Below are 22,254 nucleotides of genomic sequence, written 5' to 3' on the forward strand. Positions count from 1 at the left end.
CTAGGGTCCTGGAGGGATGGAGAATGACAGTCCCACGAAATACAACATGGAAAGCTGGAGGAAGAAGCATTATTCAACTTGAGAGTGTAAGGTACCTATGGGCAGCCTGCCCGTTTTCTGTTCAGTAGGCAGTTGGGAATAACTGATCAGAAACTCAATGAAGACAGCCATGCTGAAAATAGACTTGGATAGTAGTTCAGGCCACGACGATGACTGATTTCCCAGAAACAGTATGCATATTTACAAGAAAAGAGGGCTGACGATGGATTACCAATATTTACGAGACACACACAGCGATGGAGGCCAGGGAAAAAGAACCAGGAGGAAGGGCACAGTGTCCCTGGGTGAAGGGAAGACAGTGCCAGCACCTGAGCGCCAGGTGCTCTGAAAGAGGTTAAGTAAAACAGACATTTCCACCGGATCAGGAAAACAGGGAAACCTTGGTGACTTCAGAGGGTACCGTCATGCTGGACAGATTGGGACAGAAGCCCTCTGCTGCAGCACATCAAAGAATGAACGGGAGATAACAAAGTAGAAACAGCTGTATAAACTGCTCTTTCAAAAACTGGTGGAACAGAGAACGACAGCAAAGACTCGAGGGCCAGAGAAGATTTTTTTTTTTTCTTAACAAGACGATTCAAATGTGTTCGTGGGAAGGAGAGTTTGAGGATGAGGGAAAGGGGAGGGAGAAAATGGGAGTAAGTTCTCTGAGGAAGTGGAAGATTTCAGAAAGAGGTGTGAGAGCACGATCTGACTCAATCATCTTTATTTAATATGCTTGGCTTTATTTTTAATATGCCAACTAGGAAATATGTATTTAGCATCTAATTTGCTGAGACCAACCTAATAAAGTTATAAAATAACTTTTCTTATGAAATCTTGCTTTTTCTTATTCAACACTACAAAAACATAAGCTTCTTGGATTAATTTTAGTTTCAGTCAAAAGGTGACAATTGTATGCAGTGAGAAACAAATCTTCCTCTGCTGTTTTAGTTCTTTTTTTCTTTGTGTCAGGGGGAACTAAATTATTTATGAAACAATTTATCAGATAAGCTCTGTGTGTCCAGCACAGTATTGCCAGCACATACATAACTCTGAAATCTAGAATCTTTAACCTCTGTCAGCAGGGTCCAATTAGCCCAGTTCTAGGGAATATATGAGAGCCGGAAAATACGCTAAATAGCACATCAGGTTCCTTTTAACTGCCAGGTGGTAAGCTATTCTGAAGCTGTTTAGATTTGTGGTTGGGCCTCCAACCATGTCTCTGGACAGCGTTCTGCTGGAGGCAGAACAAAGTTATATTTAATATCTGTGTACTTTAAGACAATGCCCACTTTTCTCTTACTGCCAGGGTCACTTACCTTGAAGACTCACTGTACTTTTGGTGTATAAAACAGTCATGTTTACTTATCCAGCTGATTTTGGAATGGCACGATTGGGCCAGCATGAAAATGGAGTCAATAAGAAAACAAAATGCTTATAAAGCAGTAACAAACAGCCTTTTTTCCAATACGCGTACCAAATAAATTTAACTTAGAAGAAGTGAACTAAATATAAAACACTTCAAAAAGAAGAAAAAGAACATTATGCTTACTAAGAATTTTGGCATGATCCAGAGAACATGTTCAGAGAACTGACCTCTGGGAGAGCACAGAAGCATTTCAATGGCTATGCCTGAAAACCTCTTTTCCATAAGCGGTTCCACAACGTTCTGTAAACTTTCGTCTTATAGCGGGCACATTCTGTGTCAACTTTCTGGGTGTTTTTCTAGATCTAAGAATTTTTAAAAGACCAGAGTAACAATTTTTTTTTTAAACGATGAAGTTCTTTTTCTCTTCTTGAATACAGAATTGCCTTTGCTTCACAATTCATAGAGGGAAAAAAAAATACAAGAGCTCAAAACTCCCATATCTTCCTGCCACTAAATCAACAAATGCACCTGTATCCTCTCCCTCTTCCCTTTTATTATCCTAGAAGCGGTGGCATTCTCTTATCAGAGGCCAATCTCTGCTCCCACTTCATGTCCCCTTCCTCTAAGGGACCCTGCTGCTATCAGCTATCTGCTCGCACTTGTGGAGTTTTGATCTCAATCTCTCTCTCTCTCTCTGTAATGGATTCAGACTCGTGGTATCTAGCATGTTCTAACACCACTCACATTAAAATAACCAGAAATACCCACCTCGAACCCCCAGGTTCTGTCTGGCTAAGTCCCTCTCTCTAATCCCCTCCAGAACCAAGTCTCTCAAAGTTGTTTCCCCTTGCATCCATTCCCTCAGCCCATCCGCTCTGGCTTCTCCTGCCAACTCGAGGCCACGGCCACTCTAGATAAGGTGGTGAGCTGAGCAGTCGGACTGGACATGTGCCCATGAAGCACCATTCCACCTGGGCTTCCACAAGGTTCTTTCTTGGCTTTTCTTCTGGCTGTTTCCCCTCGGTGCCCCTTTGTAGCACCTCCTTTTCTACACATCCTCTGAACTGTCCAGTTGTTCAGGGCTTGCTTCTGAGTCCTCTTCCTCTCTCGATTCTACAGTTTCTCCTAATTTGATCCCATCTCCACCTGGGCCTTCAATGTCACCTAAATGCCACCGATGCTAGGATCACTGCCTGCAGCACAAACATCTTTCCCAAGCTTCAGACCCATACCTTACTAATGAACTAAAGCACGGTGACTTAGATGGGACTTGGGCCAGACTGCCTGGGTTTCAAAACTAGTTCTTCTACTCACTTCCTGGGTAACCCTGAACAGGTCAGGGAACCTCTCTAAGACTCAGCCTCCCCGTCTGGAAAACTGGAATAGTAATAGCACTCACTTCATAAGGTTATGGTGTGGATTAAATGAGTCAATGAAAGCACCTACCTACTAGGTGGCACACAGCAAGCTTTCATTACCCATGATTACTCTTACCATGTATGTTCATTAGAATATGTCAAACATATCTCAAACTTGCTTTGATCCACGTAAAACTGGATCCTATCTTTTCTGCCCACTCCCATATATGATTTACCATCTGTGAGTTCTAAGGCAGAGGTCTAAGATGAGCCCGTCATGAGGCTCTGCATGATCTCCTGCCCCTTGAATGAATGAATCTGGTAACGCCCTTGCAATAAAGGATGTTTGCAGATGTAACTAAGGTCCCAAATCAGTTGGCCTTATGATGAGCAGAGTAACTAGGTAGAACTGACCTAATCACACGGGCCTAGAGATCACAGAAGAAGATCTAAAAGTCAGGGAGTCAAAGACTTTCCGTTGCCTAAAGATGGAGGGCCAAATGAGAAAGAATGCAGATGGCTTCTACCAGCTGACAGAGGCCCCCGGCTCACCGCCAGCGAGGAAGCTGGGACCTCAGGCCAACAACTACAGGAACTAAAATCTGCCAACTACAAGAATGAGCTTGGAAGTAGATTTTTACCGAGAGCCTCCAGACAAGAGTAGTATGGCTACTACCTTGATTTCAGCCATGCTGGGAGGGAGGACTTTTAACCCACCGAACTATGAGCTAATAAATGGGTGTTATTAGGATTCCTAGATTTGTGGTAATTTGTTATGCAACAATGGAAAATTAATACACCATCTGAACAAAGAGCACCTTCAAACACACATTTGTTCCAGCCAGAAAACGCTCTATGAATACAACACTAAGCTCTGCTGAGATTCTATCTCCTAAATACATCGCAAACATATTCACGATTCTTAATCTGTTACCTAATCCAAACTGTACGTTCCATCTGAACTTCTGCAACAGCACTTAACTAGCTTTCCTTCATGCAATCTTCCTGCCTATTCTCCTCACAAGAGCGGGAGCCATTTTTTACAGTGCAAAACTAATCTCAGAAAAATCCTTCACGGCCTCATGCTGCACTCAGGGTAACACCTGAACACCTCATCATAACCTTCAAATCCCTGCACAAAATGGCTCTGGCCAGCTTTTCAGCCTCATTTCCTGTGACTCACCTGCTTGGATATGATGTCCGAGGCACAGAGGCCTGTCTTCCAGTAACCCTGGTGTGCCAAACCATGTCCCACATTAGGACCATCTGTGTCACTTCCCCCGACTCACCACCCTGTGATGGCCAGGGCCTCGGCTGACTGTCACCACTTCACAGAAGCCTTCTCTCACCCCTAACATGATGCCAGGCCCTCCTGTCAGACTCTCTCACAGAACCCTGTATCTTTTTTTTTTTTTTTTTTTTAGTATTTATTTATTTTGAGAGAGAGAGAGTGAGAGCGGGGAGGGACAGAGAGGGGGAGAATCCCAAGCAGGCTCTGCACCATCTGCACAGAGCCCGACGCAGAGCTCGATCCCACAAACCGCAAGCTCACGACCTGAGCCAAAATCAAGAGTCCAACGCTTAACCAACTAAGCCACCCAGGCACCCCAGAACCCTGTATTTCTTCACAGAGTTATCACAATTGCAATCATATGGCTGGTTGTATGATTGTGTATTTAAGGTCTTTCTCTCAGCTATAGCTCAGTGAGGGCAGGAGCCATACAGTTTGTTCCTTGCTAAAACCCAGCATTTGGTACAGTGCCAGACGCACTGTAGGAATTCAACAGTCCTTAATGAATGAATAAAACTGTGGCTGTTTTGCCCAACTTATACATGGCAAAATTAGGTGATGAGTTTGATTTGTGTGTGTACCATAGATTTGCCCTAATCCAGCCGTAATTATAATGCCTCCTTACGAACAGATGATATAAATACAAAGGACATACGGGGGCAAGTTTACTGGAAAGCGTCACTGCAATTCTGCTAGGATTCAGCATTCATGCCCTCTTAAGGCAGCATCATATTTAGATCTGAGGTGCAACATTATCCTTATTGCATATTTTGAATAGTTTCTCCCTTAGGAAAAACATATAAGTCCACTCCAGTATTGATGTGGTCAGAGGACAGAGTGCTTCAGTTGACTGAATTTTCCAGTTGATGAAGGGATGTTCCACTAACGTAGAAAACTGCCTGGTACAAAGACAGCCCTGTGTATGCTCTCCACCCTTCTGCCAACAGAATTCATTTTTAAAAGTATGCCTCTATTTTATTAATTTCTCATTATTTCTCTCATTTTTATCATTTGTATAAAAAAACAAAAGTGCTATTAGTTAATAAAGACCTCACTTTTTTTCTTTTAGGAGAAATATAAAAATAGCATGAACACCATATGACAAAGATTTTATTTAAGAAAGCAAAACAGCGAAGAGAAAGTCAAGTATCTTCCCATACTGCCAATATTATGTATGCTTTGTTTGTATGTGTTTGAATATAAATCCATTTAATTACATATTTACCTAATCCTTCCTCTGGTCTAGAAAAGATTCAAGGCAAATTACTTGGATGAACTAAAGCATAAGAACGAAAACAGAAAAAGAAGGCAGATTAGAGACAAAAAAATGATACTAGAAAGACTGAAGATGCATGCCAGACCACAATTTTATGTGATACAGGCTTGAGTTGTGAAGCTTTCTAGCACTAACTTGATAGAACAGGGACCCATTTCACAGCGTTCCTAGGAAAAACAGAACAGCTGGTCAAAAGCAGTTCAGCTAGGGTTGGTACTAACATCAGAAAGGAATGTCTTCTTGGGGATTCCTTAGAGAGGACACCACTCTGCTTCTACTAAGAAAAACACTTGTTACCATTTTCTACTAAAATAGTTGCTTCAATAACTGCCTGCTGCACGTTGTTATCATACCCAGTTATCCAGGCTTGGGGCAAAATTATCTCTTGGCTCACCCAATCTTAAGCAAGGTTTAATAGTTTCCTATTATTGCTGTAAAAAGAGAAAGAAAAACAACCCCTAAACTTCATGGTTTATTAACAACCCAAACTTGTCTTCTTAGAGTTCTGGAGATCAGAAGTCTGAAACTGGATCTTACAGAGCTAAAATCAAGGTGACAGGAGAGCTGCCCACATTCCTTGGCTCATGGCCCCCTTTCAGCAATGGCATCACTTCAAGCTCTGCTTCCACGGTCACATCCCCTTCTCTGACTCTGACCCTTCTGTCTCCCTCTTATAAGGACCCTGTGATTGCATGAGGCCCACTTGGATAATCTAGGATAATCTCACCTGCAGGGTTTCTTGGCCTTGTAAGGAAACATTCATAGGTTACAGGTTAGGGCATGGACACCTTGGAGGACTTGGGGTGTCTTTATTCAGCCTGCCACACAAGACTCCACCATTTACCTATTTGCACCTACCTAAATTGTGAGGATGATGTCAGAAAACAGCAATGTAAGGCCAAATCTACAAAGTAATGGTAAAGCTTACCAATGGAGAACTTAATCAAAAGGGTTTTTTTCTTTAAGTTTTATTTAGTTTTGATAGAGAAAGAGCACAAGCAGGAAAGGGGCAAAGAGAGAGGGGGAGAGATGATCTGAAGCAGGCTCTGCACAGACAGCGGTGAGCCTGATGTGGGACTCAAACTCACAAACTGTGAGATCATGACCTGAGCTGAAGTCAGATGCTCAACCGACTGAGCCACCCAGGCGCTCCAATCAAAAAGTTTTAATTCAAGAATTAACCTCAGAATTCTTTTAAGTAGCAAGTTCACCTTCTATATCCTAAATAGTTTGATATACAAAAATATTATTTACACAATTTTTTGTCAAGAACACACTGGTTATAAAAAGAAGCACACCTACACAAAAACTTGAGTGTGAAATAAAGTAACTGCAATACCAAGTACTATACTAAAAACTGGGAATTTTACCTCCCTATTCTGTCTGCAGTCACAGGGGAGAATGCCTACTGAATGTTAAAAAAAAAAAAAAAAAAAAAAAAAGTGAGATCATCAGCTCACTCAATACTTTAGGAAGGTATTAAGCCCAGAGAGCTCACTTGATTTTTGGAGGAACAACTATAGCTGAACCCAAAGGGACATTGCTAGGGACAAACATAATGAGGGCAAGATTCTATTTCAGACCCTATTCATCTTCCTTCACAAACCAGAGGAATGTAGGAGTGCTCACACCTTGGAGGTGCATAAAGAGATCTGTAAATCATTATGGGAGCTCAAAGGAAATAACTGTGACAACCCCTCCCTCCCACTGCATTCTGGGACTGACATCTCTCCATGGTGGATTTAATTGTGAAGTTTCAATCAACACATGATGTTATTATGTTAGATTTTTCCCGAGAGGGGTTTTCACCAAGCATCAGCTTCTTTTTCACAGGAAGAATTCAATCCTACCCACCAAACCACTTATGTCTCCAGGAAGCTGAGGTTTCAAGATTCTTTCTTGCTCTGGAGTAGAAGATTAATGTTGGGTCTGATACGACAGGAGACTTGCCACCGGAGAAGGCTTTTCTGCCCAAGATATACTTGAATCCCTCTTGACTTAAGGACTGAGGACCAAGTGAGATTTATCCCAGGAATGCAGGATTGGCTTAACACCTCCGAATTAATTAATGTAATATACCACACCAATAAAACAAAAAACAAACACCACATGATCATCTGCATAGGTGCGGAAGAAGCATCTCACAAAATCCAATGCCTTTTCATGATCAAAAAACAAAAAAACAAACAAAAAAAAACATCCAAATAGACTAGGAAAAGAAGGGAACTTCCTCAACTTCATACAGGGCATCTATGAAAAACCTGTGGCTGACCTCATACATAATGGTGAAAGATGGTAAAAAACTAAATCTTCCCCCCTAAGATCAGGAACAAGACAAGGATGTGTACTCTCACCAATTCTACTGAACATATCATACTAAAGGTTCTAGCCTGGGCAATTAAGCAAAAAAAAAAAAATAATAATAATAATAATAATAGGCATGTACATTGAAAAGGAAGAAGTAAAACCATCTCTACTTGCAGATAACAAGATCTTATAGGTAGAAAATCCTAAGACATCCACTAAAAAACTATTAGAACTAATAAACTAGTTCAGTTTCAGGATACAAGATCAATATACAGAAATAAATTATATCTCTACATACTTAACAATGAACAGAAATTGAAATAAGTAAGAAAACAATTCCTTTTACAATAACGTCAAAAAGAATAAAATATTTAGGAACAAAGTTAACAAAAATATACAAACTTATACTCTGAAAACTACAAAATGTTGTTAAAAGAAATGAAAGGAGATCTAAATAAATGGAAAAACCTTCCATGTTCATGGATCAGAAGACTTACTATGCTAAGATGGAAATACTCCTAAAACTGACCTACAGGCTCAATGTGATCTCTAACAGAATGCCAGTGGACGACTTTGCAAAATTTGACAGGCTAATCCTAAAATTCATACGGTTATTCATGGGACCCAGAATAGCTAAAACCATTTGGAAAAAGAAAAACAAGATTGGAGGACTCACACTTCCCAAGATCAAAACTCACTAAAAAGTTACAATAGTCAGCACAATGTGGTACTGGCATAAGGAAAGAGAGTCTAGAAATAAATCCATCCATCTATGGTCAATTGATTTTCCACAAGGGTGGAAAGACAATAAAATGGGAAAGAATAGTCTTTCAACAAATGGATCAAAAACCCAAATACAACAGCTAAGACCATAAAACTCTTAGAAGAAAATAGGTATAAATCTTCTTGAACGTTAGATTAGTCAATGGTTTCTTAGATACAATACCAAAAGCACAAGAAACAAAAAAGATAAATTGGACTTCACCAAAATTAAAGGCTTTTGTGCCTAGAAGGATGCCATCAAAAATAAAAACAAAATGACAACCCACTTCATGGGAGAACATATCTGGTAAGAGACTTGAATTAAGAATACATAAAGATTCACATTTCAATAATAAAAAGACAAATTAACCAATTAAAAAATGGGCAAAGGATCTGAAGAGACATTTCTCTCAACATATACAACTGGCCCACGATCACATGAAAAGATGGTTAACGTTATTAACCATTAGGGAAACACAAATCCAAACCACGGTGAGATACCACCTCTTACTAGGATGGCCACAAACAAAATGATAATCACAAGTGTTAACAAGGATGTTAACTGGAGCCCTGTACGTTGCTACTGGGACCATAAAGTGGTAAAGCCACTTTGGAAAACACAAAGTTAAACACAGACCTACCATGGGATCCAGTAATTTTACTCTTGGAATGTACACAAAAGAAACAAAAACATAGATCCACACACAAAAAGTTGTACACAAATGTACACAGCACCATTATGCACAACAGCCAAAGGTGAAAACAACCCAAATGTCAGTCAACTAATGAACAGATAAACAAAATATGGCATATCCATATAATGGAATGGTATCTGTCAATTAAAAAAATAAAGGGCAGATACGTGCTGTAACATGGATGAATCTTGAAAACACTACATTCAGTGAAAGAAGCCAGCAATAAAAGGCTACGTATCGTAAAAATCTATTACATGAACTGTCCTAGGCAAATGTACAGAGGCAGAAAGTAGAATTAGCAGTTGCCTAGGGTTGGGAATGGGTGGTGAAAATGCTGAGTGGCTGATAAAAATGGGCAAGATGTTTCTTTTCAGGGCGATGGAAATGTTCTAAAATTAGATTGTGATGGTGGTTGCAGAACTCTATAAATATACTAAAATTCACTAAATTGTACAATTAAAACAAGTGTATTTTATGGTATGTAAATTATATTTCAAAAACTCTGTTTAATAAATACTGCTGCCTCCACCTTGTTCTTTTTCTCCAATTGCTTGTTCTGGGGAAGCCAGCTGTCATATCATAAGGACATTCAAATAGCAGTATGGAGAGATCCCCATGGCAAGGAAGTGAGGCATCCTGCCAACAACATGAGAGAGAGATGCCTTAGAAGAGGACCCTACAGTCCCAGACAAGTCTTCAGGTGCCTGCAGTCCTGGTCAACATCTTGACTACAATCTCATGAGAGATCTTGAGTCAGAACCATCAAGCTAAGCAACTCCTAGATCTCTGACTCACTGAAATCATGTTGTTTTAAGCCACTAAGTTTTGGGGTAATTTGTGACACGGCAATAGGTAACTAATATCCCTTCCTTGACCCTCTCTTTAGTGTTGGGCTCTCTCTCTTAATGCAGGACATCTGAAGAAATGTCTTCCCAGCAACCCTTCCTCTTCTAAGAGTTTGGTTTCACCCCCATCCACATGTTCACTACAGTAGCTGTCATGTTAGTCAATCATGATCCCATTCCCTGGCCTTCACTGAATGATCTGAAAGTGGGCATCTGACCAAAGCCAGGTCAATAAGGTCCTTCCCTGAAATTTTTATTCCTGAAATTGTGAAAAAGGCAGTATCTCTCCAATACCTATGGCTGTAAGATGTAAAACTTGGGGTCTGTCAGCAACAATGATCTCTCCTGTGTGGGAAAAGGTAGACAGCAATGGATAAGAAGGAAGCCTTCACATAAAAACAAACAAAGATCTGGGGTGCCTGGATGGCTCAGTCGGTTAAGTGTCCAACCTCAGCTCTGGTCATGGTCTCACAGTTTGTGAGTTTGAGCCCCGCATCCAGCTCTGTGCTGACAACTCAGAGCCTGGAGCCTGTTTCAGATTCTGTGTCTCCCTCTCTCTCTGCCCCTCCCCCACTCATGAGCGCGCGCGCGCGCGCGCGCGCGCGCTCTCTCTCTCTCTCTCTCAAATAAATAAACATTTAAAAAAGCTTTTTTTCTAAGAAACAAGCAAATATTCAAGATGGAGGGAGTACAAACAACATATGTCTCTGGCTCAAGGGATTTTTGACGCGACTCTGCCCTTCCAATGGCAAGACCATATCTATCTTGTAACCCCACCATCTAAACCAGCACTCAGGACGTAAGAGGTAATGAAATATTTATTGAATAAATGAGTGGGTAAAGTAATCCAATATCCTTCCAATAATCCCTCCCTCTTTTTTTGTTGTTGTTGCTGTTCAACAGAGAGATTTGATTATTTGAAGCCTAAAGGTCCTAACCTTTTCTTTGCTGCTTTTATATTCTGTATATCCCTCTGTTGTTGTGATTACGACAATATATCCTAATTACTGGTCCACATCGTCTCCTCCCCTATCAGAGCGCAAAACATTTGCTTATCATTTTTGGTATCACCAGTGCCATTTAGCCTAGAAAACAGAAAGTGACAAGAAATGCTTACCTGATTCAAGCAATCGTTTACTCCATTCTTCAGTGTTTATAATTAATGCCATCAATTTATCAACCACTTAACATTTACAAGATACTGGGAAATACAATCAACTATTGGTTGTTGCTTGGTCCTGGATTCTCATCTACTCAACGAATTCATTCAACAAATATTTGAATCCATACCATACACCAGGGGCTGAAAATGGACAAAGGACACGGTGTCTGCCCTCAAGAACCCTACAGTCTAGCACAGATGAGTGAATCCATTATTACAGCGCTGTGTGTTAAATGTTACTGAAGTGATACACACAGGCTGCTAAGCAGTAGCAGGGATCATGGGGAGTTTCCACTCTACTCCAGAAGGCAAAATATACCCAGGAAAAGAGGAGAGCCAGCAATGTGACATAGGCTAAGCACCAAATTAGTGATTTATTTTCTTGGTTACATGGGACTAATTTGCACACTTTAAGAAAAGATACTATCATTAAATGATTTTCAGATTTACATGCAACCAACATCTCCGGAGTGTCTCACATGTGCCAAGCAAACTGCTTAGCACCTTTTCAGCAGGGTCTCATTTAATTCTCCCATTTCGTAGATGAGAGAAGTGAGCTCGAAAGAGTTGAAGTGACTTGCCCAAGCAAATAAGCGGCAGAGCTAGGATTCAGAATTAAGTCTTCCGATCCCATGTCCACGTATACCAGGCCACTCAATCTACACAACTGGAACACCTCCCATGTCTACACAAGTGGAACGCTTTCCATGTGACTTTCATTGCCTTTTCATTCATTCTAGAGCATACAACATGGTGTTGGACACAAATGGACAGTCACCAGCTGCTGACTTGATACGGCTATAATGCTTGTCCACGTTGTGAGAAGCCAAGGACCACATCAGATCAAATTACTTTGACGCCTGTTATAGCATCATGTGCTGACAAGGATGCAGTTGGCTATAGATGAGCAAATCTTTCAAGTTATATTTTAACACTGTTTTTGACCACTATATCCGGTCAGTTGTTCCAGTGTTCAGCAGTAAATCAAAATGACTGTTCATTTCCTTTGACAGTTAACAGTACTAATGAATTCAGGATAATCTCACCATCTATCAGAACAATTTCTAAAATGCAAACTTGAAGGTGATGATTCACGGGGTTAGCAGAGAAGGAGAAGTAAAGCAGCACTCACTGTTATCTATAAAACTAGCATTGTTTGCAAAACCCAGAAACTGAGCAGTTGGTCTACTGCTAATAACAAATAGGTTGCTCTTTGGTCACTTAGCAAAAAGCTGCTTGTTGCACCATGGCCAACAGCTGAGGAGTGTATGTAGCTTTTGTGATACAGCACAATTCTACATATATAAATCGGTGAATTGTTACATAAGATTTAAAAAAAAAAAAAAAGAAAGAAGGAAAGAAATTCAAAATCTCCACACCAGAAAGCACCTGATACTGAGCCTGCTGGCACAAATCAGATTTTAATACTGAATAAATGTTTACTGAAAAAAAAAAAAAAAAAACTGACTTCATGGCTCTTTCAAAACATAAGTTGTCTATTAAATTGAGAGAGAAAAAACAAACCAACCAAACCCACACAGGTTATGTTAGGAATTCAAAAAGATTTGGGGTAACTAGCTCAGGATACATAAGAAATTCACAATGACCAAAAAAAAAAAAAAAAAAAAAAAAAGTTCAAAAATGTTGAAATAAGTAAACATGCATTTGACATCCCTCTTCAATTAAGTCACCACACTGGCACGCAGTGGAATGCTAACCAGCAATCTCCTTAGAAATAACAAAAACTAAAAGAACAGGTGACAGATGTTAGCTTTACAGTCTGTTCAAAATGATAACGAGGTGTACCAGGTATGCACCTGATATCTGCTGTATAAGCTCTGTATCTACATCTTTATATGCCAAAGAAACTGAATCATAACCCTTAATAAATGCTCACGAGAACATTTAATAGTAATAACGAACTCGTTAAATGTATTAAAATGTATTGTCCAGAAATGAAAAAGTATCTCTAATACGAGACTGGGCTCCACAAATCTAAACCCAAAACTGTAGTGATTAGTCAAAATAACCATTTTCCAAAATGAGCCACTCGGACCCACACAACGAATAAAGTAATCTCACAAGTATGAAGCTTGGGACAACTCAAGTGATCTCAAATGTTAGAACATTACAACGTGAGCGCTTAACCAGGCTGGTTAGTCGCTTCTACTTAGAGCTTTAAATTTACAGAACCTTCTTCGCAAGCGACCTTTGAAAGACTTCAAGGCCAAGTATAGTATTTCATGATAATTGCAAATAAAAGCACTCAGATCCTGAAAGCCCGCGATCCCTATCTACCTCACAAGACACTGGACTCGTGAAACACCCCGGGGAACAGCCACCCTTTACTCTGTACAGGACCCCGGGGCTTAGGGGATGGTTCCACAAACCCCCACCGGGACCACCGTTAGGGAAGGACACAAGGGGAGAAGCGACTCAGGCTCCCCAACAAACCGTCGTTCACCCCACACTCAGGAAGGCGCACCTTTCGCCCCGGACAGGATGCAGTGACAGATCTGTCACCTGTGAGGGAAGGGGGCGCGAAGACATCCTCAGAGATGAGTGCCAACAGGCAGCAGTCCGCCGCTCCGCCGGCCCCAACGCCCCGCGCCCGCCGCTCATTCCCGGGCTCGGGAAAACTTTCGGCCCGCGCCCCCCTCAGGGTCGCCCCCACCTTCAGGGACCCCGGGCTCCCGCCCCGCCCGCGAGGCCCCGCCCCGGGCCCGCCCCCCACGCCCACTGCCCGGCCCCGCGCCCCCGGCCCGTGCGGGCACCCGCGTGCCCTCAGGGCGCGCCCCCGCGCCGGGCCCGGCCGCCAGAGGGCGGGGTCGCTCACCCGTCCGCAGCTCGTGCTTGACAGTGAGGAGCTGCTCTCCCCCGGCGCCGCCGTCCCCGCTGGTCCCCGCGGCGCCGCCGCCGCTGCCGCCCTCCTCCATCTTCTCCCTTTTCCGATCCCGCGGGGTCCTACGCGGGAACCCGGGAGACAGCGGACGCCCGGCTCCTCACGGCTCGCGCTGCAGCTCCGGGAGCCGGGATGCGGCGGCTCCAGAACTCGGACGCAGCGACGAGTCTCTTTCCCGCTCTGGCCGCACGGCTCGCTCCTCCGCCTCCTCCCCCTTCGGCGGGCACCGCTAGTACCGCGCAACCAAACCGCCCCCTGCACCGCCGCCTCCTCCTCCTGGCCGCTCCGCCCACAGTCAGCAAGGTAGAGAAGCCATTCTAGCCGCCATCGCTTATTGGGCACAGGGCGCGCGCATCTGTGAACGCCGGCTCCCATTGGGCAATCCTCTCTGATGCTTCGGGGGCCGCCCCGCCCAGCTCCTCGAATTGTTGTTGCTTGGCGGGGAGGCAGGAGAGGGAGAAACGCGACCACTCTGATTGGTGAGACCTGAGATCCTGCCCCGCCCATTTCCGCTGTTGCGCACGCGCAGTCAGGACCTTCCCTTCCCTCACCTCTCCAGAACTGTCACACCCCTTATTCCCCAGCTTCGATCTGTTAGTAAACAGTGTCTAGTAGTCAGGAGGCGCTTGGAGTCTGTGATTGGCTATTGGTGAAAGAGGCGGGGAGGGCTGATTGGAACATTTGGTCCGCCAATCACAATGGACAGAGGAGGGGCCTAGAGGGAAGAGCTTCTCACACACGTGTTTGCGGATACACCTGAGGGGTCCAGCAGCGATCCACGGACGTGTGCCCAGCTGAAAGACAGCGTGTCTTAAAAAAGATGTTACTTGCCTTAGTGTGCCCTGTACAAGTTAAGTGGAATTTGTGCGTAAATGCAGGTAGATATTAGACATTGCAAAAATTCACAATCCCAGCTCTCTCGGTGAGGACTTTTGCAAAGGATAGACATTTCCATTTTGTACAAGATACTCCAAGTCATCAAAAGGATACAGAGATTAATAAAACAGAATACAATACCTTCCCCTAAGCAGCTTTCAATAGAACGTGAGAAACAATCCGTATATACACAGGAAATATAAAGCAGAGTGAAACAAAACAGTGGTACAAACGGTTAGAGAATTGCACAGATGGCAATAATTATTCTCAGTAGGGGAGCAGGGAAAGCTCTTAGGGCAAGAAGGAATTTGAGATAACCAACTTAAAGGATGGGTTAGATAGAAATACCAGCAGCAGACATTTCATGCAGAAATGAGCTGTGACGTTCAGCCTGGAAGTAGAGAAGGCAGGGGTGGGTTAAGTGATTGATAAGACTGGGTGGAAGTATGACCTAAGAGAAACAGCTAAAAAAGGTAAGGTGCTTAAAGACAATGGAGAACCTTGACTACCATCGTAAGCAGTGCGGATTTCGTACTGCACTGTAGTCCAGGCTGGGGAGTCTCAAAGAGTAGTTATAATACCAAAGCTGTTCTCTTGGAAGTTAGCTTCAGTTACAGTGAGAAGGATGGACTGGAGAAAAAGAAAAATAACAGGGCAAGAATACTGTGGCAAAGATAGAACCGTTAACCTAAAAAAATAAAATAAAATAGCCATTTATTTTACCAGCAAAATGGGTTTATTTAGGAATATCAGAGAATTGCAACTTGAGGGTGCAAGCTATGGAAAAATCATAGGTCCAATAAACAAAGGAGAGGAGTTTTTTTAGTGGAAAAGGAGGAAGTTGGCAGGGGTTGTTTTGAAGGAAAGTCCATTGGAGAAAAGCAAGAGTTCAGGGTAATGATGGGTTCTCATTGGCTGAGTTGTAGAGACAGTCAATTTCTTATCAGAGATACAATGTACATCTTTTCCTATGGATCCTGTAATTGACCATTATTTCCTCTTGACTATTCACTTACTGGAGTCTGTAATTGCCAATTTCTTCCTGTATTTTCTGTGGAGTGGTAGGCTCCCCTTTAGTGAGGTTTCCCTGTTTTGATTTTCACAGAATTTATGGGGCCTAATTTCTGGCAGTGGACCTGAGAATAGGAAAAGGGGAGGATTAAAGATGGCCTCTTGGATGTAACTCACATAGAAGTGACTTTTTAAACTCAGCATGGATTAGATCTGAGGTTAGCAAACGTTTTCGGTAAAGGGCCAAGTGGTCTCTTTCACAACTACTCAACTTTGCTATTGCAGTGTGAAAGCAGCCATAGACAATAAGTAAACTAATGGGTATGACCATGTTCCAATAAAGCTGTATTTAAGGACGTTGCAATTAAATTTCACATAATTTTCATGTGACACAATATACTCTTCTTTTAATTCTTTTCAACAATTTAAAAAGTAAAAACCATTCTTAGCTCTTGGGCTGTAAAAAGCAGTCAGTAAACTAGATTTGGCCTGCAGGCCATAGTTTGCAGACTCCTGGATTAGACTGTCAGGGAAGAGAAAGCGGAGAAGCTTTGACAGCCCATTCAGGTTGCCTCAGCAACCTGGGCTTACCTGCCTGGAACATTTATCCCACTAAACCATGACTGCCTACTTACTTGCCTTTCTCCTCCACAAGTAGTGTGCTAGCTGGAGCCAGGGAATGACTGTGTGTAATTGTTCATTTGTTCACTCAACAACTTTTACGCCAATTATATACCAAGTAGTGTGATAGATGCTGGAAACAGTGGAAGCAAAACAGATGTAATCCTTCTTGCTCTCATAGAGCCTACAGTTTAGAAAAGGAAATAAATATTAAATAATCACATAACAAGAGGCAAAATTTCCATTGTGATCATGCTATAAAGGAAAATTATAGGCTGTTACAATAAAATATATCAACCTAATTTAGGCTGGAGGAGCTCGAAGGCCTTAATAAGGAAGTATTATTTTAGCTGATTCTTTAAAGATGAGTAGGTTTTAACCAGGATGTGGCAGAAACTGGCCTGGTGCTCACCAATCTCATTTCCTCTTCCTGGACACACAGGAAAACTACTTTTTTTCCCCTTTGTAGTTAGACTCAGGTCATGTGACTGTGATCTGGCCAACGGGGTGTGGGCAAACATGATATGTGCCATTTCCAGGCCTGGCCAGAGACCCCCTACATAATCACCTACACTTTCTTCTCTTTCCACAGCAACTACAAAGGCTAACTTTCGAATATGGGGTGCCACAATTTATAAGAACCCTGAACCCTTGAGTCTCCACTTGAAGAAGAGCCTCCCTGACCTACATACAAAGTGATATGAGCAATAAATAAATCTTAGGCGTAAGCTACCAAGATCTTGGGGTTGTTTGCTACCAAAGCAAAATCTAGTCTACCCTGACTATTTCACAAGTGAATTGTTGGCGGGGTGGGAGGAAATTTTAGGAAGATACAGATGCCAAGTCCTGAGGCAGGTGAAGAGTCTATGTATGTTAGGGATTGAGAGAAAGCTGGTGGGGCCCGAACACAGTGAGCAAGAGATTAGTTAATAGAGGGAGACAGAGACCCAGTCATGAAGTATGTGGTAAACCTTATTAATATTTTTGGAGTTTTTCCTGTGTGAAGTCCAAAGCAATGGAAGGAATATAAACAGGAGAACGATATAATGGAATATTATGTCCAAAAGGTCACTGTGGTTAGTGTTTGTAGCCTGGGCTGAAGGAAGCAAAAGGGGATACAGAAAGACCAGTTGGGAACTTATCACTATAGTATAGGCAGAAGATGACAGTGGGTGAAGGAGATATAGTAAGAAATGGAATGTTTCTGGATATGTATTTTAGATTTCATAAAGGATTGGACTTGTTGGGTGAGGGAAATGGGGTACCTGAAATGACACCAAAGTTTTTAACATGAGCAACTAGGTGGATGGGAGGGGATGATGGTATCATTTAATGAGAGGGGTGAGTTAAAGGAAGAACACATACCAGAGTGAAGATCAAAAGTTTTATTTTGAGACATCCAAGTCCGATATTAGGTAGCTATGTGGATATATGAGCCTGGAGCTCTGCAGAGAGTTCTACGATAGAGATATAAATTTGGGAATCACTGGCAGATAGATGGTATTTGAGGTCAGAGGTACGAATAAGATCACCTGGGGCAAAAATGTGCAGAAGGAAGAAAAGATGAGCCCAGGACTGATGTCTAAGGAATTTCAACATTGAGATGTTGGAATGAGAAGGTAGAGCTGGAGATGTAGAAGGAAAACCCATAGCTTCTTGGAAGCCAAAGTGTTTCGAGAAGGAGGGAACGGTCAGCTGAGTCACATGCCCTAAGAGGTCATATAAGATGAGGTCTGGAAAGATCCCATGAATTTGTCAACTTGGGTGCCATTGGTGACAATATCCAGAGTGGTTTTGGTAGAGCAAATGGGAGGTGAAGGGGTAGAAACAGCATGTGTGGACATATTTTTCAAGGAGTTTGACCCTGAAGGAAAATAGAGAAGAGAAAGCCCTAGCTGGAGGGACCCAGGGAGGTTTTCTTGTTTTATTTTTTACTTTTTATTTTCAAAAAATTCTTAAATTGCAAAAGAGTTGCAAAAACAGTGCAGAGTTTCCACATACCCTTCACTCAGCTTCCTCTAATGTTAATATGTTACATACCATAGTTCAATCATTAACACTGAGAAATTGACATTGGTACAACATTACTAAATTACAGACTCTACAGATTTCACCACTTTTTCCATAAAAATGATTTAATTTTTTTAAAGGTTAAAAAAGAAGAGTATACCATGACACATAAAAATTATGTGAAATATAAATTTCAATGTCCATAAATAAAGTTTTATTGGAACACAACCATGTCCTTTCTCTGTGCCAGTATCCAATTCAGGATCCTACATTATATGTAGTTGTCCTGGCTCCTTAGTTTCCTCCAGTCTGCAGCAGTTTCTTAGTTTTCCCTTGACTTTAACGACCTTAACTCTTTTGAAAAGCACTGGTCAAGTATTTTGAAGAATGCCCTTCAACTTGGGTTTGTCTGATGTTTTATTATGATTCAATTGAAGTTATGCATCTTTTGGCAAGAGTAACACAGACGTGATGTGCTCTTTGTCAATTCGCCATATCAGAGGTACAAGAAGTTTATATTCTTATTACTTTTGGTGTTAACCTTGAACACTTGGTTAAGGTGGCACTTGCCAGATCTCTCTACTCTAACGGTGTTATTTTTTCTATTGTAATTAATAAGTATCGGGAGAATGTGTGAGGTACTTGTAGACTATGCAAATACCTGGTTTCTCCTTAAACTTTCTCCCACTAAATTTAGCATCCATTGGTGGGTCTTGCCTATTGCAGTTATGACTGTGATAGTCTAATGGTAATTTTCTATTTGACTGTCTTTTAAGATAAGAAATACTGGAATATGTTTGAATGGTCATGAGATAGGTGGATGGGGCAGAGGTAGGAGAACCAATGAAGAGAATCTCTGAAAAAGTGAGTGGGGCTGGGAACCTGAGCTCACTGAGAGGTTTGCCTTTGAGTAGGAGGTCCTTCATTGTGAAACCTAGTCCTTCATTGTGGCTGGACAGAGGGAGGAGGGACTGGAAGCAGGCATGGATTAGCTTGTGGGCTTGGGGATTTCTTGGGCATCCATCTCAGTATCCCTGGCACCTAGAATGGGGCTTGAACTTTGGGATGTTTTTTAAAGGTCCCCAAGGGATTGTGAGGTAGAACCAGTTTTGTAACGTACAACCATCAGAGTAGAGGAAGATAAATAAGGACATGCTGGAATTTTGAAACAACAACTTCTCATAGGCGATCATGATGCTAGGTATGGTAGAAAGAAAAATTATAAATCAGTGGCTGAAAACACCAAAAAAAAAATGTGTGGGAGGGGCTTAATTAACGAGACAGTGATATGAGAAGATGGCTTAAAATCCACGGAGGAAGTTGTTGAAGGCATGTGAGACAATGGTTGATGGGCTGGATGTAGCTGCTGGAATTAAGCAAAATATCCCTGTTCCTTCTGGCCTTGAGAGATGAGCAAGTAGCCAGGGCAAGTCTGTCTGGGAAAGGGAAGGTGTCATGGTTCTGCTAAGGCCCAGAAGAGTAATAGAGAAAAAGCTTGAAAATATGTTTGTTCGCCTTAGAAACTGCCTTTCACAAGGCTTGCTGGTTCCTGGTGCCAGAATGAGGGCACCCAAAGGTGTGCACACCACCCCTTTATCTTGCGGGCCTGTGTCTATGGCACCATGCTGTGGCTTCACTTATCCTTAGCATGAGTGGAAGGGTGGAAGCAAAGTGGAGGGGGACCTCATTTGGTGTGAGCCATTAGGGCTTAATGATCTCATTTTTCCTGCAGTGTGAGAGGGAAGCTCCTCACCTTTGGATTTATAAGATTTAGAGAACACCAGAGGCTTACCACATCTTGACCCCCTCTAACTGACTCTATCAAAACACTCAGGTAAACACTCAGAGAAGAAAGAACTTCTTTCGAAAAGTCAAAAGTGACGTTGTCAACATCTTTCACCTGGTCAGAACCTCCTCTGTGTGATATAGATGCAGCAAATTTAAGGGAGTCACTGCAGGATACAGAGACCAACAGTTAGGGGGTGTAAGGTTCATACTCTCTGAAGACACCTATCCACTGCTAAAGCTGACATATAGCCACTGTTGTCAAAAAGGATGTTGGGAAGGCACACACACCTTGAGTCCACAAAACGGGAAGGAAGTTCTGTAAGGGGACGGAAGCATTAAGGCAATTTCACACTCTCCCTTCTGGTATCCCAGATAAGGTATCTACAAGCTTAGAAATCCTTGAGTGTGGCAGATGTGGAGTGCTGGGCTGAGTTGGAGTATCTGGTCTGAGCTCTGGCAGCGTGGAACTGTGCCAACTAGTGCACAGTGGGAGAGAGGCATGCACATCACATACAGATCCAGTGAAAGATAGTAAAGATATTTCTACCTCCGACCTCCCCAGACCCCACACACACACACCAAATCTGCTGGAAGCAACGAAAAACAAAACAAAGCAAAAACACAGAAAAAGCCCCGTTTTTAATGAAACAAGGAAACTCTCAAAACCTCAAACCACAAACCATGAAGTTTGCCTGCCAAATACTGTAAAATCTGCACTGAAATTGTTAAAATGCTGAGAGCCAATATACACTGTCTCCAGCCTTGAGCAGGAAACACCTTTTCTTAGATGTTAGTGTCACAGTCCCAAGGGACCAAATCATTGATCCTTGAATGAGAGTGGGGTTTCTCAAAGGCAAGGGGGCCTTGTATTACTTGGGGAACAGGAAATAAGTTTAGGTGGTGCACGGACAGTCATTTGATTATATCAAATAACATAATGAAAAAGCTATTTTGAGTTCTCTTCTACTTGTGATTACATCAGGAAGAAAGTCTTGGTTTGGGGCCAATGGTCTTCAACTTGTTTCTAATTTGTAATGATGTCTCTTTCTAACCAGGAATATGTAGCCCTCAGACTCAGCTTCCAGCAGACAACTGTGTCTAGGTAGAACATACTATCATTGTTCTGTTTCAGCATTTGCCTTAATAGTTACTTCCTATTTATCACAAATGATACTGGCTTTTCATTTCTGATAGTGATATGCCTCCTTTTTAAATAAGTAATAATTGGGAATTGATTCAAAGAAGAACATTGATTATAATAGAGGTGATATTCAGATGAAGCAAAAATTGTAGAAGTGGCGTCCAAATAACTGAAATTTAGACTTGAGTAACGAGATCCAAGGACCTCACAGGAGAAATAGTGTTCTTGCAAAGAACCAGGATGATAGCAAGGAGGGCCAATGCCAAGGAGAAGTCAGGTGGATGCTCATTTTTTTCTGTGAGCTGGCCTCTATGCCAAGGGAGTCTCCCGGAGATGAGAGAGTAAGGGATGGAGAGGTGACTGCTAGATTGTAATCCAGAGAGCTTTATCCCAAAAGAGGCTTGCTGGAGACCTCAGTAACCCCTCAGTGCCCAAACCTGGGAATCTAAGAGACATTCTCTCATAGAGAAGAAATTGACAGATTTGGAAACACACCAAAGAAAGCTGCCAAGTGCCTCAACATTCTTCTTCCACCCCTCCCATGTTATTCTTTAACAAAGAATGCCCTATCTCACTGGAAAAAATTACAAAATAATATTATAAAAATTACAAATTACAGGAAAAAATCTCAAAGAGGACGTTCAGGGGTACAAATAAAGAATTATATAGCAATAAAAGACAATGAAACCAAGTGGCAAAGCTCAAGAAAGGAAAGAGAGGAAAGCAACTTTAGAACCAGCCAAAAATTGGGGGGCCTGGTTAAGCCCCCCCAAAGTCGGTTAAGCATCTGACTTTGAC

At 42.1% G+C, this 22,254-nt stretch overlaps 1 protein-coding gene across 3 annotated transcripts in view; it reads right to left on the reverse strand.

Annotated features, from left to right (window-relative positions):
• The window catches only part of RPS6KA5 (ribosomal protein S6 kinase A5), a 183,405-nt gene extending 169,359 nt beyond the window's left edge, over window positions 1-14,046 (reverse strand). For 2 of the 3 annotated variants that reach the window (XM_042944088.1, XM_042944087.1), the window contains exon 1: window positions 13,944-14,046. In XM_042944088.1, coding sequence (XP_042800022.1) covers window positions 13,944-14,043 — 100 coding nt within the window. In that variant the 5' untranslated portion in view covers window positions 14,044-14,046. Of the gene's footprint in view, window positions 1-13,592; window positions 13,702-13,943 lie in introns of those variants that run through there. The other variant, XM_042944093.1, reaches the window with a different exon arrangement.
• Between the last annotated feature and the right edge of the window lie 8,208 nt (window positions 14,047-22,254).

This window comes from Panthera leo, chromosome B3, assembly GCF_018350215.1.
Source record: "Panthera leo isolate Ple1 chromosome B3, P.leo_Ple1_pat1.1, whole genome shotgun sequence".
In the NCBI taxonomy this organism is placed as follows: Eukaryota; Metazoa; Chordata; class Mammalia; order Carnivora; family Felidae; genus Panthera; species Panthera leo.